At 45.8% G+C, this 13736-nt stretch overlaps 1 protein-coding gene across 1 annotated transcript in view; it reads left to right on the top strand.

The window, feature by feature from the left end:
• HDAC8 (histone deacetylase 8) overlaps positions 1 to 13736 on the top strand; it is a 71245-nt gene that overhangs the window by 34190 nt on the left and 23319 nt on the right. The window contains exon 7 of the mRNA XM_073558787.1: positions 3644 to 3752. Within this exon, the coding sequence (XP_073414888.1) occupies positions 3644 to 3752 (109 nt within the window). The remainder of the gene's footprint in view (positions 1 to 3643; positions 3753 to 13736) is intronic.

Raw genomic sequence — 13736 nt, 5'->3', positions numbered from 1 at the left:
CCGCGGATCTCCTGCGGAGATGGACATGTGGCACGTCTCTCCAGACCGCAGCATGTCAATTTATCTTGTAGAGACACGAACCACCGCAAGAGAAATGTCACCCGTACAATGTATTAGACGCTGTGAATCAGCACGGCTCAGTGATCATAGGATTTACCTGCGTTCAATAGACGGCTGTGCTTTGGCCTCAGCGAGCATGCACTGCGTCCAATGCGCTGCTCGTTCCGAATTATGGGCACCCGGCCATAGGGTTTAACTGAGTGTTTATTATTGATTGCATGACTACAATTACCCTAAATGAGTGAATAATGCCTGGTATTTACACCTTATCTCTCGCTGCAGCATCTGAAGCAGTGTACTGGGTGTGGGACAACCCGAAAACTTATATAGAAAGTCCAGATTTGGGTACTTTTTTTCACTTCTGTAAATGCACTTGCATTCTCTGTCTCATGTGGGTTTTCCTTGGTGCTATATTAGATCTGTGCTGTTCACCTCTGATTCATCTGCTCAGCAATGTCGCTGAAGCGTTAATGCGTCGTGTTACTGAAGAAATCTTTGAAAGAAATCATCAAAACCTTTACATCAGAACGCTGGCATAAAATGCTTTGAAAGGCACAAAAATGTTGAGACTTTTGATATTTTCATGTGCATTGTGCACAGCTTCACCAAAAAGGGCAGCACTAGGGCGCACTTCACAACAGAAGTCTCACTCCAGTCACTGACTAGAGTAAGATTTGTGACGAGGCTCATGGAGGCCCACGCCACCTGCCTCCATTCCTGATTCATTAGGAGACATAAGGAGTGTCTGACTTCAGCTTGCCGCCTCATGAAGACCGGTGTGAAAGTCGCCAGTCCTGAGGAATCGAAGTCATACTTTTTAGTTACTAAGGAGGTTTCTGAACATTTCCAGAGAAGATAGCTACTGGGATCTTTAGGTCGAGATTAGAAGAGCATATAAATAATTGTCCTATATTCATACAGAAATTCTGGAGGATTGTCATCCGTGCTGCCGTCCGTGCTGCCGTCCGTGCTGCCGTCCGTGCTGCCGTCCGTGCTGCCGTCCGTGCTGCCGTCCGTGCTGCCGTCCGTGCTGCCGTCCGTGCTGCCGTCCGTGCTGCCGTCCGTGCTGCCGTCCGTGCTGCCGTCCGTGCTGCCGTCCGTGTTGCCGTCCGTGTTGCCGTCCGTGTTGCCGTCCGTGTTGCCGTCTGTGTGCCCGTGTTGCCGTCCGTGTTGCCGTCCATGTGTCCGTGTTGCCATCCGTGTTGCCGTCCATGTTTCCGTGTTGCCGTCCGTATTCCCGTCTATATGTCTGTAATTTACATTCATGTGACACCTGGTTTTACACACTAATCATCGTACAATACACAGGCGCTGCACTGTGTCTGTGAACATCGGAGGTATAATGCATGTTCTGTATAGGGTCAGATTGCTTAGCGCACCCATAAAGGTGCAGCTAAGCTGCCCTATTGAATTGCATTGGTCTTTGTGCTGTCCCTATACATCAGCATGAGCCCTTAGGGCGAGGAGATGTCCCTTGCACTTACTAAGGTGCTCACATGTACTTGTATGGTCGCATCACACCTCTTATTCTAAAGCTTGCCCATTATTGTAGAGTTGTCTCCATTTACAGCTAGAACTTCACTTCTGGAGACTTTACAGTGCGTCTCTGGAAGCCGATACTTGTTATCTCAGAAAAGCAGCAGAATTAAGGGTCCATTTACATGGAGTGACCAGCAGCATACCACCGCTGACTGGTAAAGTTTTACTGTTCGATGGTCGTTTAAATACCTGTTTACACAGGCAGGTAAAGTAAACGATGCCTAGCAAGCGATCTATACTACATCGCTACCACGGCTCTCGGCAGTGCCAGTCCTGTTAATGCACCACAGAGAACCATCATTTTTTTGCACTAAACAAAAGATCATTTCATCCTGTTGACACTGAAAGATAATTGTGGAATGAGCGTTTATAACGAGTGTTCACAATTATTGCATTGTAAATGTAGTTTACAGAAGACCTTTCACCAAATTGTTCAAGGTGGACTGATCACACAATCTAATAGTGGCTGCAGAAGCAAATTAAAACATTTTTTTTTTCGCCTCTAATGAGTTAACCTTAAGTGGGTGTAACCAGAGTTTTCACTGGGGGCATGTACATTATGTATAATATTGCCAATCGTAAGCAGGCAGTAACACTCAAAGGACCGAAGAACACAGGACTACCAAAGCTTAGAGCAGATTTCTCAGAGTGTAAGATGTAACATTGAAAGACAACTCTGATCTCCTGGTCTATCTTCCTTCATGACTAGAAATCACACATAACGAACGCCCTTCAGATAAGGTGCCAGTGAAGGAGGGGTAGCATAGCTGAGTTTAGCTGTGTATTCTTACAAACCCTTCCATCAGCTCTCCTGAATACTGGGTACGTCAGTATCATACTAATGTCTGTGGTGCTCAACTTGTAATTGCTCAGCAGTTAGATCGGAGCAGGTGTCATTGCGTATCTCATACAGGAGTAGTCCAGAACAGGCAGGTTACTCCTGTGTGAGACATAATGACTGCCCTGATCTCACTGCAGACCGATTACAAGATGCTTGAGCACAGCGAATATTAGTGTGACACTGACTGACTCAGTAAGTCCATGTTCACATGTCAATTATTTGGTCAGTATTTTACATCAGTATTTGTAAGGCAAAACCAGGAGTGAAATAATTAGAGGCAAAATCCACTCCTGGTTTTGGCTTACAAATACTGATGTAAAATACTGAACATGTGAACGTGGCCTAATTAGAACTGATAGAGGGGTTTGTAATGAGACTCCATTAAACTGAGTTGCACATCTTCTCACACTGACGCAGGAGGTTAGACCAGGAAATCAGGTTGTAATATTACCTCTTGCACAATGTGCTCTGGTCATTGTCCTATGGGGAGAAGCGGTACAAGCACTCCTGTGAAAACTGTCTGATAACGCCATAATTAACTCACTAGGTACCAAATGTTTTGATTGCTAATCTCTACGCCATGGAGACCAGAGACTGGCTACACGGTGGTAGGGGACCAGAGACTGGCTGCAAGGTGGTAGGGGACCAGAGACTGAATGCAAGGTGGTAGGGGACCATAGACTGGCTGCAAGGTGGTAGGGGACCAGAGACTGGCTGCAAGGTGGTAGGGGACCAGAGACTGGCTGCAAGGTGGTAGGGGACCAGAGACTGGCTGCAAGGTGGTAGGGGACCAGAGACTGGCTGCAAGGTGGTAGGGGACCAGAGACTGGCTGCAAGGTGGTAGGGGACCAGAGACTGGCTGCAAGGTGGTAGGGGACCAGAGACTGGCTGCAAGGTGGTCGGGGACCAGGGACTGGCTGTACAGTGGTCGGGGACCAGGGACTGGCTGTACGGTGGTCGGGGACCAGGGACTGGCTGTACGGTGGTCGGGGACCAGGGACTGGCCTGGCTGTGAAGTGGCCATTGGGTCTACAGACGTTTTCCACCTAGAAGTGTTGCTGGCAGAGCTACAGATGTGCTGTCCAGTTTCATCTAAGAGCTGGCCATTGCTGGAGATGTTATATAGGAGTGCGTGCTAGTCCATTATTTGCTTCTCACAGTCTATTAGTATGCTAGTCTATAAATCAGTGTATTCTTTTTTAGGGACAGGAGATGTAAGTGACATCGGCCTTGGGAAGGGATGCTACTATAGTGTAAATGTGCCCTTGCAGGATGGAATCACCGATGACAAATATTACCAAGTCTGTGAAGGGTAAGACTATATTACGTACAGAGAAGACAGACACAGCCTGAGGATTTTGTTGCCTGTTTTTTTTCTTGAAATCTTAATGTAATGCAGCAATGATGTCTGCCTTTACTTATTTTTCCATATTGAGGTGCCTTGCCTGTATTTGCCCAACCATCACTAAAGGTTATCGGTCAGCAGGGTTCTGGTGCCAGATCTGAGAGCAGCTCCTGGCTACTTCATCATTACAGCATTTATACCCTGCTGAATCTGTGAATTCTCTCTAACTCTGTAAGTCTCTGTTAATCGGGCTTTCCAGCTTCTTTCTAAATCTTGTAGACATACATTGAGAAAGTGACCTCCTCTCCACACTGCCTGAGATCGTACAGCCGGCGTCTGCCCACATAGTAGGCTGCATGTATCTCAGTCAGGTTCACTTTAAACTCTAAAGGTGATGTCAGTGCCCATCTGTCCTTTGTTTTTCTCTGCTTGTTTTTGGTTTTATATTGTGCATTAGTTGTATACACGCAGTTGGTACCAGTTTCTATTGCCTCAAGCTCTTTCCAGTATTGTGCCTGAGTTGACCAATCAAAAAAGTGATAATTTAAAGGGAATCTGTCACCAGGATTTTACAATTTAATCTAATAATTAACAAATAGTGTGTGTGTGTGTGTGTGTGTGTGTGTGTGTGTGGCACCCCCCTCATCCCTATCGTGGTATAAATGGCACCCCCCTCATCCCTATCGTGGTATGCATGGTGCCCTCACCCCCCAATCCTGGTATGCATGGTCCTCTCACCCCCCTATCCTGGTATGCATGGTCCTCTCACCCCCCTATCCTGGTATGCATGGTCCTCTCACCCCCCTATCCTGGTATGCATGGTCCTCTCACCCCCCTATCCTGGTATGCATGGTCCTCTCACCCCCCCCTATCCTGGTATGCATGGTCCTCTCACCCCCCCAATCCTGGTATGCATGGTCCTATAACCCCCCAATCCTGGTATGCATGGTCCCCTCACCCCCCTATCCTGGTATGCATGGTCCCCTCACCCCCCTATCCTGGTGTGCATGGTCCTCTCACCCCCCAATCCTGGTATGCATGGTCCTATAACCCCCCAATCCTGGTATGCATGGTCCCCTCACCCCCCAATCCTGGTATGCATGGCCCTCTCACCCCCCAATCCTGGTATGCATGGCCCTCTCACCCCCCAATCCTGGTATGCATGGTCCTCTCACCCCCCCCAATCCTGGTATGCATGGTCCTCTCACCCCCCCTATCCTGGTATGCATGGTGCCGTCACCCCCCTATCCTGGTATGCATGGTCCCGTTACCCCCCTATCCTGGTATGCATGGTCCCCTCACCCCCCAATCCTGGTATGCATGGTCCTCTCACCCCCCAATCCTGGTATGCATGGTCCTCTCACCCCCCAATCCTGGTATGCATGGTCCCCTCACCCCCCAATCCTGGTATGAATGGTCCCCCTCACCCCTATTAAACTGCACACATTAAAAAAAAAAAAACATTTATACTCCCCTTTCTTCCCTGTGTCCAGCGCTGTCTTGTTCTGGGCATGTTGTGGTGCTGGACTGGGCGCCTTCGCAGTCCTCGCTTTCCGCCGCCATGGTCTTGAAGACACACTGCAGTGTGTCTTCTACAAAATGGCGGCGGTAGGGGCGGACTGCGCAGGCGCCGATTCAGGCGCCACAACCCGCCCTCTCCTGACGTCACATGGCGCAAGACCCCGCGGCAACAGCAACACCGGCTCGGTAAGGTGTTGCAGAGATCGAGGTATGTGTTCAGTGCTTATGCATACAGCGATCTCTTGGGGGGCATGCGTCACTCTGTCTGGAGCAGCACTGCGCAGGCGCGTCGTACTTGCGCAGTCTATAGAGGCTTCAGACAGAGTGACGCTTAGCCCGTTATATTACAGATAATTAGTGTATAGTACTTTATCAATATGCCAACCTATTTCCCAGTGTATTATTCTTACCCAACAAACAAAAGACTTCCATAAGACACAAAATGCAAATAGTTTATTGAAATTTTTTTTTAAACCATTCAAAAAGTTGACTTATTCAGGGACATAATAATAATAATAATCTTTATTTATATAGCGCCAACATATTCCGCAGCGCTTTACAGTTTAACAGTTTCAAAACACAAGTCATAAGAAACAACGTTAACAATACAATAACTGAAGCAAAATAAGATGAAATAAGACGACCCTGCTCATGAGAGCTTACAATCTACAATGAGGTGAGGGAGATACAGAGTACAGGTGTGTATTTACAATGGTGTATTTACAATGAAGGTCCAGCCATCTTGAGGGAGTGGGGGATGGATGGAGATAGTGAATGGGCTACACACGCACACTTACACAGAAAATTACTTTGATCAGTGAACGCGATAGGCCTCTCTGAACAAATGTGTTTTGAGGGAGCGCCTAAAACTATGCAAATTGTGGATAGTCCTGATTTCTTGGGGTAGAGCATTCCAGAGGATAGGTGCGGCACAGGAGAAGTCTTGGAGTCGGGAGTGGGAGGTACGGATTAGTGCAGAGGTTAGTCGAAAGTCGTTTGCTGAGCGCAGCGATCGGCTAGGCCGATAGACAGAAATGAGGGAAGAAATGTAAGGGGGTGCTGCACTGTGGAGAGCTTTGTGGGTGAGAACAAGTACTTTGAATTGGATCCTGTAATGAATGGGCAGCCAATGTAAGGACTGGCGAAGAGCGGATGCGTCCGAGTACCGATTAGCCAGATGGACGATCCTGGCCGCTGCATTAAGTATGGACTGGAGGGGGGATAGTCGAGTGACGGGGAGGCCAATTAATAGAGCATTGCAGTAATCCAGGCGGGAGTGGATCAATGCAACAGTGAGGGTTTTTGTTGTTTCCATAGTGAGAAAAGGGCGGATTTATCAGGGACATTAAATATGGCTGACAAACAGCATGCAGTGAGCAATTAAATACATAACATAGTGTCTGATCAAAAGTGGTGTTTGAATTATAACAGACCAAGTGGCTACTCGCTGTGGTTCCCCATTTAAAAAAGCTGTTCTTTCTCAAAAAGACGTTCCTCCATTGTGCCCTTGGTATATACCATACTACAAACAAATATAATGAAGTTGTATAGGTTACCTAATGTGGCAGTAGTGTCGGCTCAAAAGGGGGGAGTAGGATAATATCAGTCACAATGTCTATGAACCAAACACTGGTTCCCCTTTAAAAAATATCTGCTACCAAAGCTCTCCAGTGTATCCATGGTATGTACCAAAATAGAGACAAACGCACAACGAGTAGACTGCTGCTGGAGTCATTGCTTCAAGAGCCACCACACACAGACGTATCCAGGACATGGGCTACAAGTGTCGCATTCCTTGTTTCAAGCCACTCATGACCAATAGACTATGTCAGAAGCGTCTTACCTGGACCAAGGAGAAAAAGAACTGGATGGTTGCTCATTAGTCCAAGGTGTTGTTTTCAGATGAAAGTAAATTTAGCATTTCATTTGGAAATCAAGGTCTCAGAGTCTGGAGGAAGAGTGGAGACGCACACATATATAGAATCATTACAAACAGAGTGATCTATTTCACATGTTTATTTCTGTTAATGTTGATGATTATGCCTTACAGATAATGAAAAGCCAAAAGTCGTCATCTCAGTAAATTAGAATACTTTATAACACCAGCTTGATTTTAAAGTCCGAAATGTTGGCCTTCTGAAATGTATGTTCAGTAAATGCACTTAATAATTGGTCGCGGCTCCTTTTGCATCAATTATTGCATCAATTACTGCATCAATGCGGCGTGGCATGAAGATGATCAGCCTGTGGCACTAATGAGGAATTATGGAAGCCCAGGTTGCTTTGATAGCAGCCTTCAGCTCATCTGCATTGTTGGGTCAGGTGTCTCATCTTCCTCATGACAATACCCCATAGATTCTCGATGGGGGTTAAGGTCAGGCGAGATTGCTGGCCAATCAAGCACAGTGATACTGTGGTTTATAAACCAGGTATTGGTACTTTTGACAGTGTGGAGAGGTGCCAAGTCCTGCTGGAGAATGACATTTCCATCTCCAAAAACCTTGTCGGCAGAGAGAAGCTTGAAGTGCTCTAAAATTTCCTGGTAGACGGCTGTGCTGACTTTAATCTTGATAAAACACAGTGGACATACACCAGCATATGACATGGCTCCCCAACCATCACTGATTGTGGAAACTTCACACTAGACCTCAAGCAGCTGGGATTGTGTGCCTCTCCACTCTTCCTCCAGACTCTGGGACCTTGATTTCCAAGTGAAATGCCAAATTTACTTTCATCTGAAAACACCTTGGACTACTGAGCAACAGTCCATTTCTTTTTCTCCTTGGCCCAGGTAAGACGCTTCTGGCATTGTCTATTGGTCATGAGTGGCTTGACACAAGGAATGCAACACTTGTAGCCCATGTCCTGGAAAGGTCTGTGTGTGGTGGCTCTTGAAGCAATGACTCCAGCAGCAGTCCACTCCTTGTGAATCTCGCCCACATTTTTGAATGGCCTTTTCTTAACTCCTTTCAAGGCTGCGGTTATCCCGGTTGCTTGTGCACCTTTTTCTACCACCCTTTTTCCTTCCACTCAACTTTCCATTAATATGCTTGGATACAGCACTCTGTGAACAGCCAACTTCTTTAGCAATGACCTTTTGCCGCTTACCCTCCTTGTGGAGTGTGTCAACTACCTTCTGGACATCTGTCTAGTCAGCAGTCTTCCCCATGATTGTGGAGCCTACTGAAACAGACTAAGGGACCTTTTTAAATGCTTAGGAAGCCTTTGCAGGTGTTTTTTGGTAATTATTCTAATTTGCAGAGATAATGACTTTTGGTTTTTCATTGGCTGTTTGTAATGACTCCATATAATAAAGGAGTTTGACTTTTTGTATTGAAGAGCTGAAATAAATTAACTTCTTAATATTCTAATTTTGTGAGAAGCAACTGTATATGTGTATGTATGTGTGTGTATGTGTGTGTGTGTGTGTATATATATATATATATATATATATATATATATATATATATATATATATATATATATATATACAGTACAGACCAAACGTTTGGACACACCTCATTCAAAGAGTTTTCTTTATTTTCATGACTATAAAAATTGTAGATTCACTCTGAAGGCATCAAAACTGTGAATTAACACATGTGGAATTATATAATTAGCAAAAAAGTGTGAAACAACTGAAAATATGTCTTATATTCTAGGTTCTTCAAAGTAGCCACCTTTTGCTTTGATAACTGCTTTGCACACTCTTGGCATTCTCTTGATGAGCTTCAAGAGGTAGTCACCGGAAATGGTCTTCCAACAGTCTTGAAGGAGTTCCCAGAGATGCTTAGCACTTGTTGGCCCTTTTGCCTTCACTCTGCAGTCCAGCTCACCCCAAACCATCTCGATTGGGTTCAGGTCTGGTGACTGTGGAGGCCAGGTCATCTGGCGTAGCACCCCATCACTTTCCTTCTTGGTCAAGTAGCCCTTACACAGCCTGGAGGTGTGTTTGGGGTCGTTGTCCTGTTGAAAAATAAATGATGGTCCAACTAAACGCAAACCGGATGGAATAGCATGCCGCTGCAAGATGCTGTGATAGCCATGCTGGTTCAGTATGCCTTCAATTATGAATAAATCCCCAACAGTGTCACCAGCAAAGCACCCCCACACCATCATACCTCCTCCTCCATGCTTCACGGTGGGAACCAGGCATGTAGAGTCCATCCGTTCACCTTTTCTGCATCACACAAAGACATGGTGGTTGGAACCAAAGATCTCAAATTTGGACTCATCAGACCAAAGCACAGATTTCCACTGGTCTGATTTCCATTCCTTGTGTTCTTTAGCCCAAACAAGTCTCTTCTGCTTGTTGCCTGTCCTTACCAGTGGTTTCCTAGCAGCTATTTTACCATGAAGGCCTGCTGCACAAAGTCTCCTCTTAACAGTTGTTGTAGAGATGTGTCTGCTGCTAGAACTGTGTGGCATTGACCTGGTCTCTAATCTGAGCTGCTGTTAACCTGCGATTTCTGAGGCTGGTGACTCGGATGAACTTATCCTCCGCAGCAGAGGTGACTCTTGGTCTTCCTTTCCTGGGGCGGTCCTCATGTGAGCCAGTTTCTTTGTAGCGCTTGATGGTTTTTGCCACTGCACTTGGGGACACTTTCAAAGTTTTCCCAATTTTTTTGACTGACTGACCTTCATTTCTTAAAGTAATGATGGCCACTCGTTTTTCTTTACTTAGCTGCTTTTTTCTTGCCATAATACAAATTCTAACAGTCTATTCAGTAGGACTATCAGCTGTGTATCCACCAGACTTCTGCACAACACAACTGATGGTCCCAACCCTATTTAGAAGACAAGAAATCCCACTTATTAAACCTGACAGGGCACAGCTGTGAAGGGAAAACCATTTCCGGTGACAACCTCTTGAAGCTCATCAAGAGAATGCCAAGAGTGTGCAAAGCAGTAATCAAAGCAAAAGGTGGCTACTTTGAAGAACCTAGAATATAAGACATATTTTCAGTTGTTTCACACTTTTTTTGTTAATTATATAATTCCACATGTGTTAATTCATAGTTTTGATGCCTTCAGAGTGAATCTACAATTTTCATAGTCATGAAAATAAAGAAAACTCTTTGAATGAGAAGGTGTGTCCAAACTTTTGGTCTGTACTGTGTGTGTATGTATGTATGTATGTATATACATACATATACACACACGATAATAAGTATTTGATCACCGACCAACCAGCAAGAATTTGGGCGCTCACAGACCTGTTATTGTTGTGTTGTTTTTTTTTTTGTTTTTTTTTTAAGAAGCCCTCCTACTCTGCACTCATTACCCGTATTAATTGCACCTGTTTGACCTCATTACCTGTATAAAAGACACCTGTCCACACAATCAATCACACTCCAACTTCCCACCATGGCCAAGACCAAAGAGTTGTCTAAGGACACCACGGGCAGAAAATGGAAGAAACAGCAGGTAATTGTCAGTCTACCTCGGTCTGTGGCTCCATGCAGGATCTCGTGGGGTAAGGATAATTCTGAGAGAGGTCAGGAATCGGCCCAGAACTACACGAGTGGGCCTGGTCAATGCCCTGAAGAGATCTGGAACCACAGTCTCAAACATTACCATTAGTAATACACTATGCTGGATTAAACTCCTGCAGGGCAGGCAAGGTTCCCCTGCTCAGCACATGTCCAGGTCTGTTTTAAGTTCGCCAATGACCATCTGGATGATCCAGAGGAGGCATGGGAGAATGTAATGTGGTCAGATGAGACCAAAAGAGAACTTTTTGATATCAACTCCACTCGCCCTTTTTGGAGTAAGAAGGATGAGGACATCCCCAAGAACACTATCCCACCAGTGAATCATGGTGGGGGAAACATGCTTTGGGGGTGCTTTTCTGACAAAGGAGACTGGACGACTGCACCATATTGAAGGGAGGACAGATGGGGTCATGTATCGCAAGATTTTGGCCAACAACCTCCTTCCCTCAGTAAGAGCATTGAAGATGGGCCGTGGCTGGGTCTCCAGCATGATAAAGGCCTGAAACACACAGCCAGGGCAACTAAGGAGTGGCTCTGTAAGAAACATTTCAAGGTCCTGGAGTGGCCTAGCCAGTCTCCCGACCTGAACCCAATAGAAAATCTATGGAGGGAGATGAAACTTAATATTACCCAGTAACAGCCCAGAAACATGAAAGATCTGGGGAAGATCTGTATGGAGGAGTGGGCCAGAATCCTCACTGCAGTGTGTACAAACATGCTCAAGAACTACAGGAAACGTCTGACCTCTGAAATTACAAACAATGGTTTCTGCACCAAATATTAAGTTCTCTTTTTTTATTGTATCAAATACTTATTTCATGCAATAAAATACAAATTAATTATGTAAAAATCATACAATGTGATTTTCTGTTTTTATTTTTAGATTCTGTCTCTCACAGGTGAAGTGTGCCTATGATAAAAATTACAGATCTCTCCATTCTTTGTAGGTGGGAAAACTTGTAAAATCGTCAGTGTATCAAATGCTTATTCTCTCCACTGTTTACAGACTTGTACATACTTGCACGCGCTCGTGCTTACTTACACATATGCTGTAAGGCAGCGGCATTTCCGCCAGTGAATTTAGCGGGACAGTGACCCAGGGAAGTTGAATAACGCATTCGTTATTGGCCAAATACTGAACACATGAAAATTGCTCTCCTCCGGATCGCAGTCGGGAACACGTGAAATAAAGTCCAGTGCCGCTGGTACTTGCACCCCTGATAAGGTTCTCCTGTGCTAACATGTTTGCTTACGTCACTGGCTCTGGTCTGTGTTGGCTTCAGACAGCCATGCATATGTCCACAGCACCTTCAGCTTTGCTACATGTGAAATTCAAGCACAAACTTACACACCCAAACCTTTACTGTCGATTTAAAGGGAATCTGTCACCCTTTTTTTGGCCTTTCAGCTGCCGGCATAGACATCGGGGGCTTATCTACAGCATTCTGTAATGCTGTAGATAAACCCCCGATGTAACCTGAAAGAGAAGAAAAACGCGTTATATTATACTCACCGAGGTGGGCGGTCCGGTCCAGTGGGTGTTGCGGTCCGGTCCGACGCCTCCCTTCTTCATGCGATGACGTCCTCTTCTCCCATCCTGTAATTGCTACGGCACAAGCGCACTGCTCTGCCCTGTTGAGGGCAGAGCAGAGTCCTGCAGTGCGCAGGCGGCGGGAGAGGTCTGGCGCCTGCGCACTGCAGTATGCTGCTCTGCCCTCAACGGGGCACAGCAGTGCGCCTGCGCCGGAGCCATTACTGGACGGGAGAAGAGGACGTCATCGCATGAAGATGGGAGGAGCCGGACCGCGACACGCATCGGACCGGACCGCCCACCTTGGTGAGTATAATATAACGTGTTTTTCTTCTCTTTCAGGTTACATCGGGGGCTTATCTACAGCATTACAGAATGCTGTAGATAAGCCCCCGATGTCTATGCCGGCAGCCAATAGGGCAAAAAAAAGGGTGACACCTTCCCTTTAAATGAAAACTGTGGCCATGGGCCACTTGTAAGACTCGGACTGGAGTGAGAGGTCTGTCCCACTGCCATCCTACAGATCTCTCCAAAAATAAAAGCCTGATACTGGTTTTCCTAAACTGACTTGGTGTAATAACTGGACCCAGTCCACACTTACTTTTAATTGACATGGTAACCACAGCCGCGGCCATAATCACAATGCCCTCCAGCGGTTCAGTATGCTTCTAAGCACATTCTGGGGGATACATAACGGCCCTCACATAAGGTTCCCCTCGCAGTCTCACAAATACATACTCCCATACAAGCTCACATAACATATACATACTCATATATACTCAGAGAACTGATATATGTTCACATTCCTCATACAGTACATGCTCACACATTGTCGTCGGTGCTCCCGCATACTTGCTGAACTGTTCAGTTATATTTTCTTTTACGGCAACTCACCTGTGCTAGTGCTGCATTTAGATTAGCTGCACCAGGTACCCCGGCTGCGAGCCACTCTGCTTGGTATCCTTCAGATTGTTATAATGCTGTTAGTTTTGCATTGTACATGTGTGCATGGTGTCCTCGGCTCGGGGCTCCCTCTCAGAAATACTGGGTACATCTACATTAACAAAAAAGAAATCATTGGTGTATTAAAGGGGTTTTCCAATTTCAGAAAATGTGTATATCCAGGAGTATTTTGTTTAAATACATGAAATGTCCAGTACTCAAAATCCCCAGGTCCCTCGCCAAGTCTCTGCCGCGGCCCCGGTATCTGTGTGCAGGGCTGACATCCTGTTGCCAGCACTGCAGACAATGACCAGGGAGGTGGTGGAGACTGCGCTGCTGGACCTGGGGAGGGGGAGTATAGAAAGATTGTTTTGTTTTTTTAACACACTTCTTAGAAATAGAACTTTTCTGTAACTGGAAAGTTTATTTAATGGACAAGCACCATCAGTGTATATCATGTGG

The sequence above is a fragment of the Dendrobates tinctorius genome, unplaced genomic scaffold (genome assembly GCF_039654945.1).
Source record: "Dendrobates tinctorius isolate UK_male_01 unplaced genomic scaffold, ASM3965494v1 ptg000258l, whole genome shotgun sequence".
Taxonomy (NCBI): domain Eukaryota; kingdom Metazoa; phylum Chordata; class Amphibia; order Anura; family Dendrobatidae; genus Dendrobates; species Dendrobates tinctorius.
Note: the sequence above shows the minus strand (reverse complement) of the source record. Positions and strands in the feature narration are given on the sequence as shown.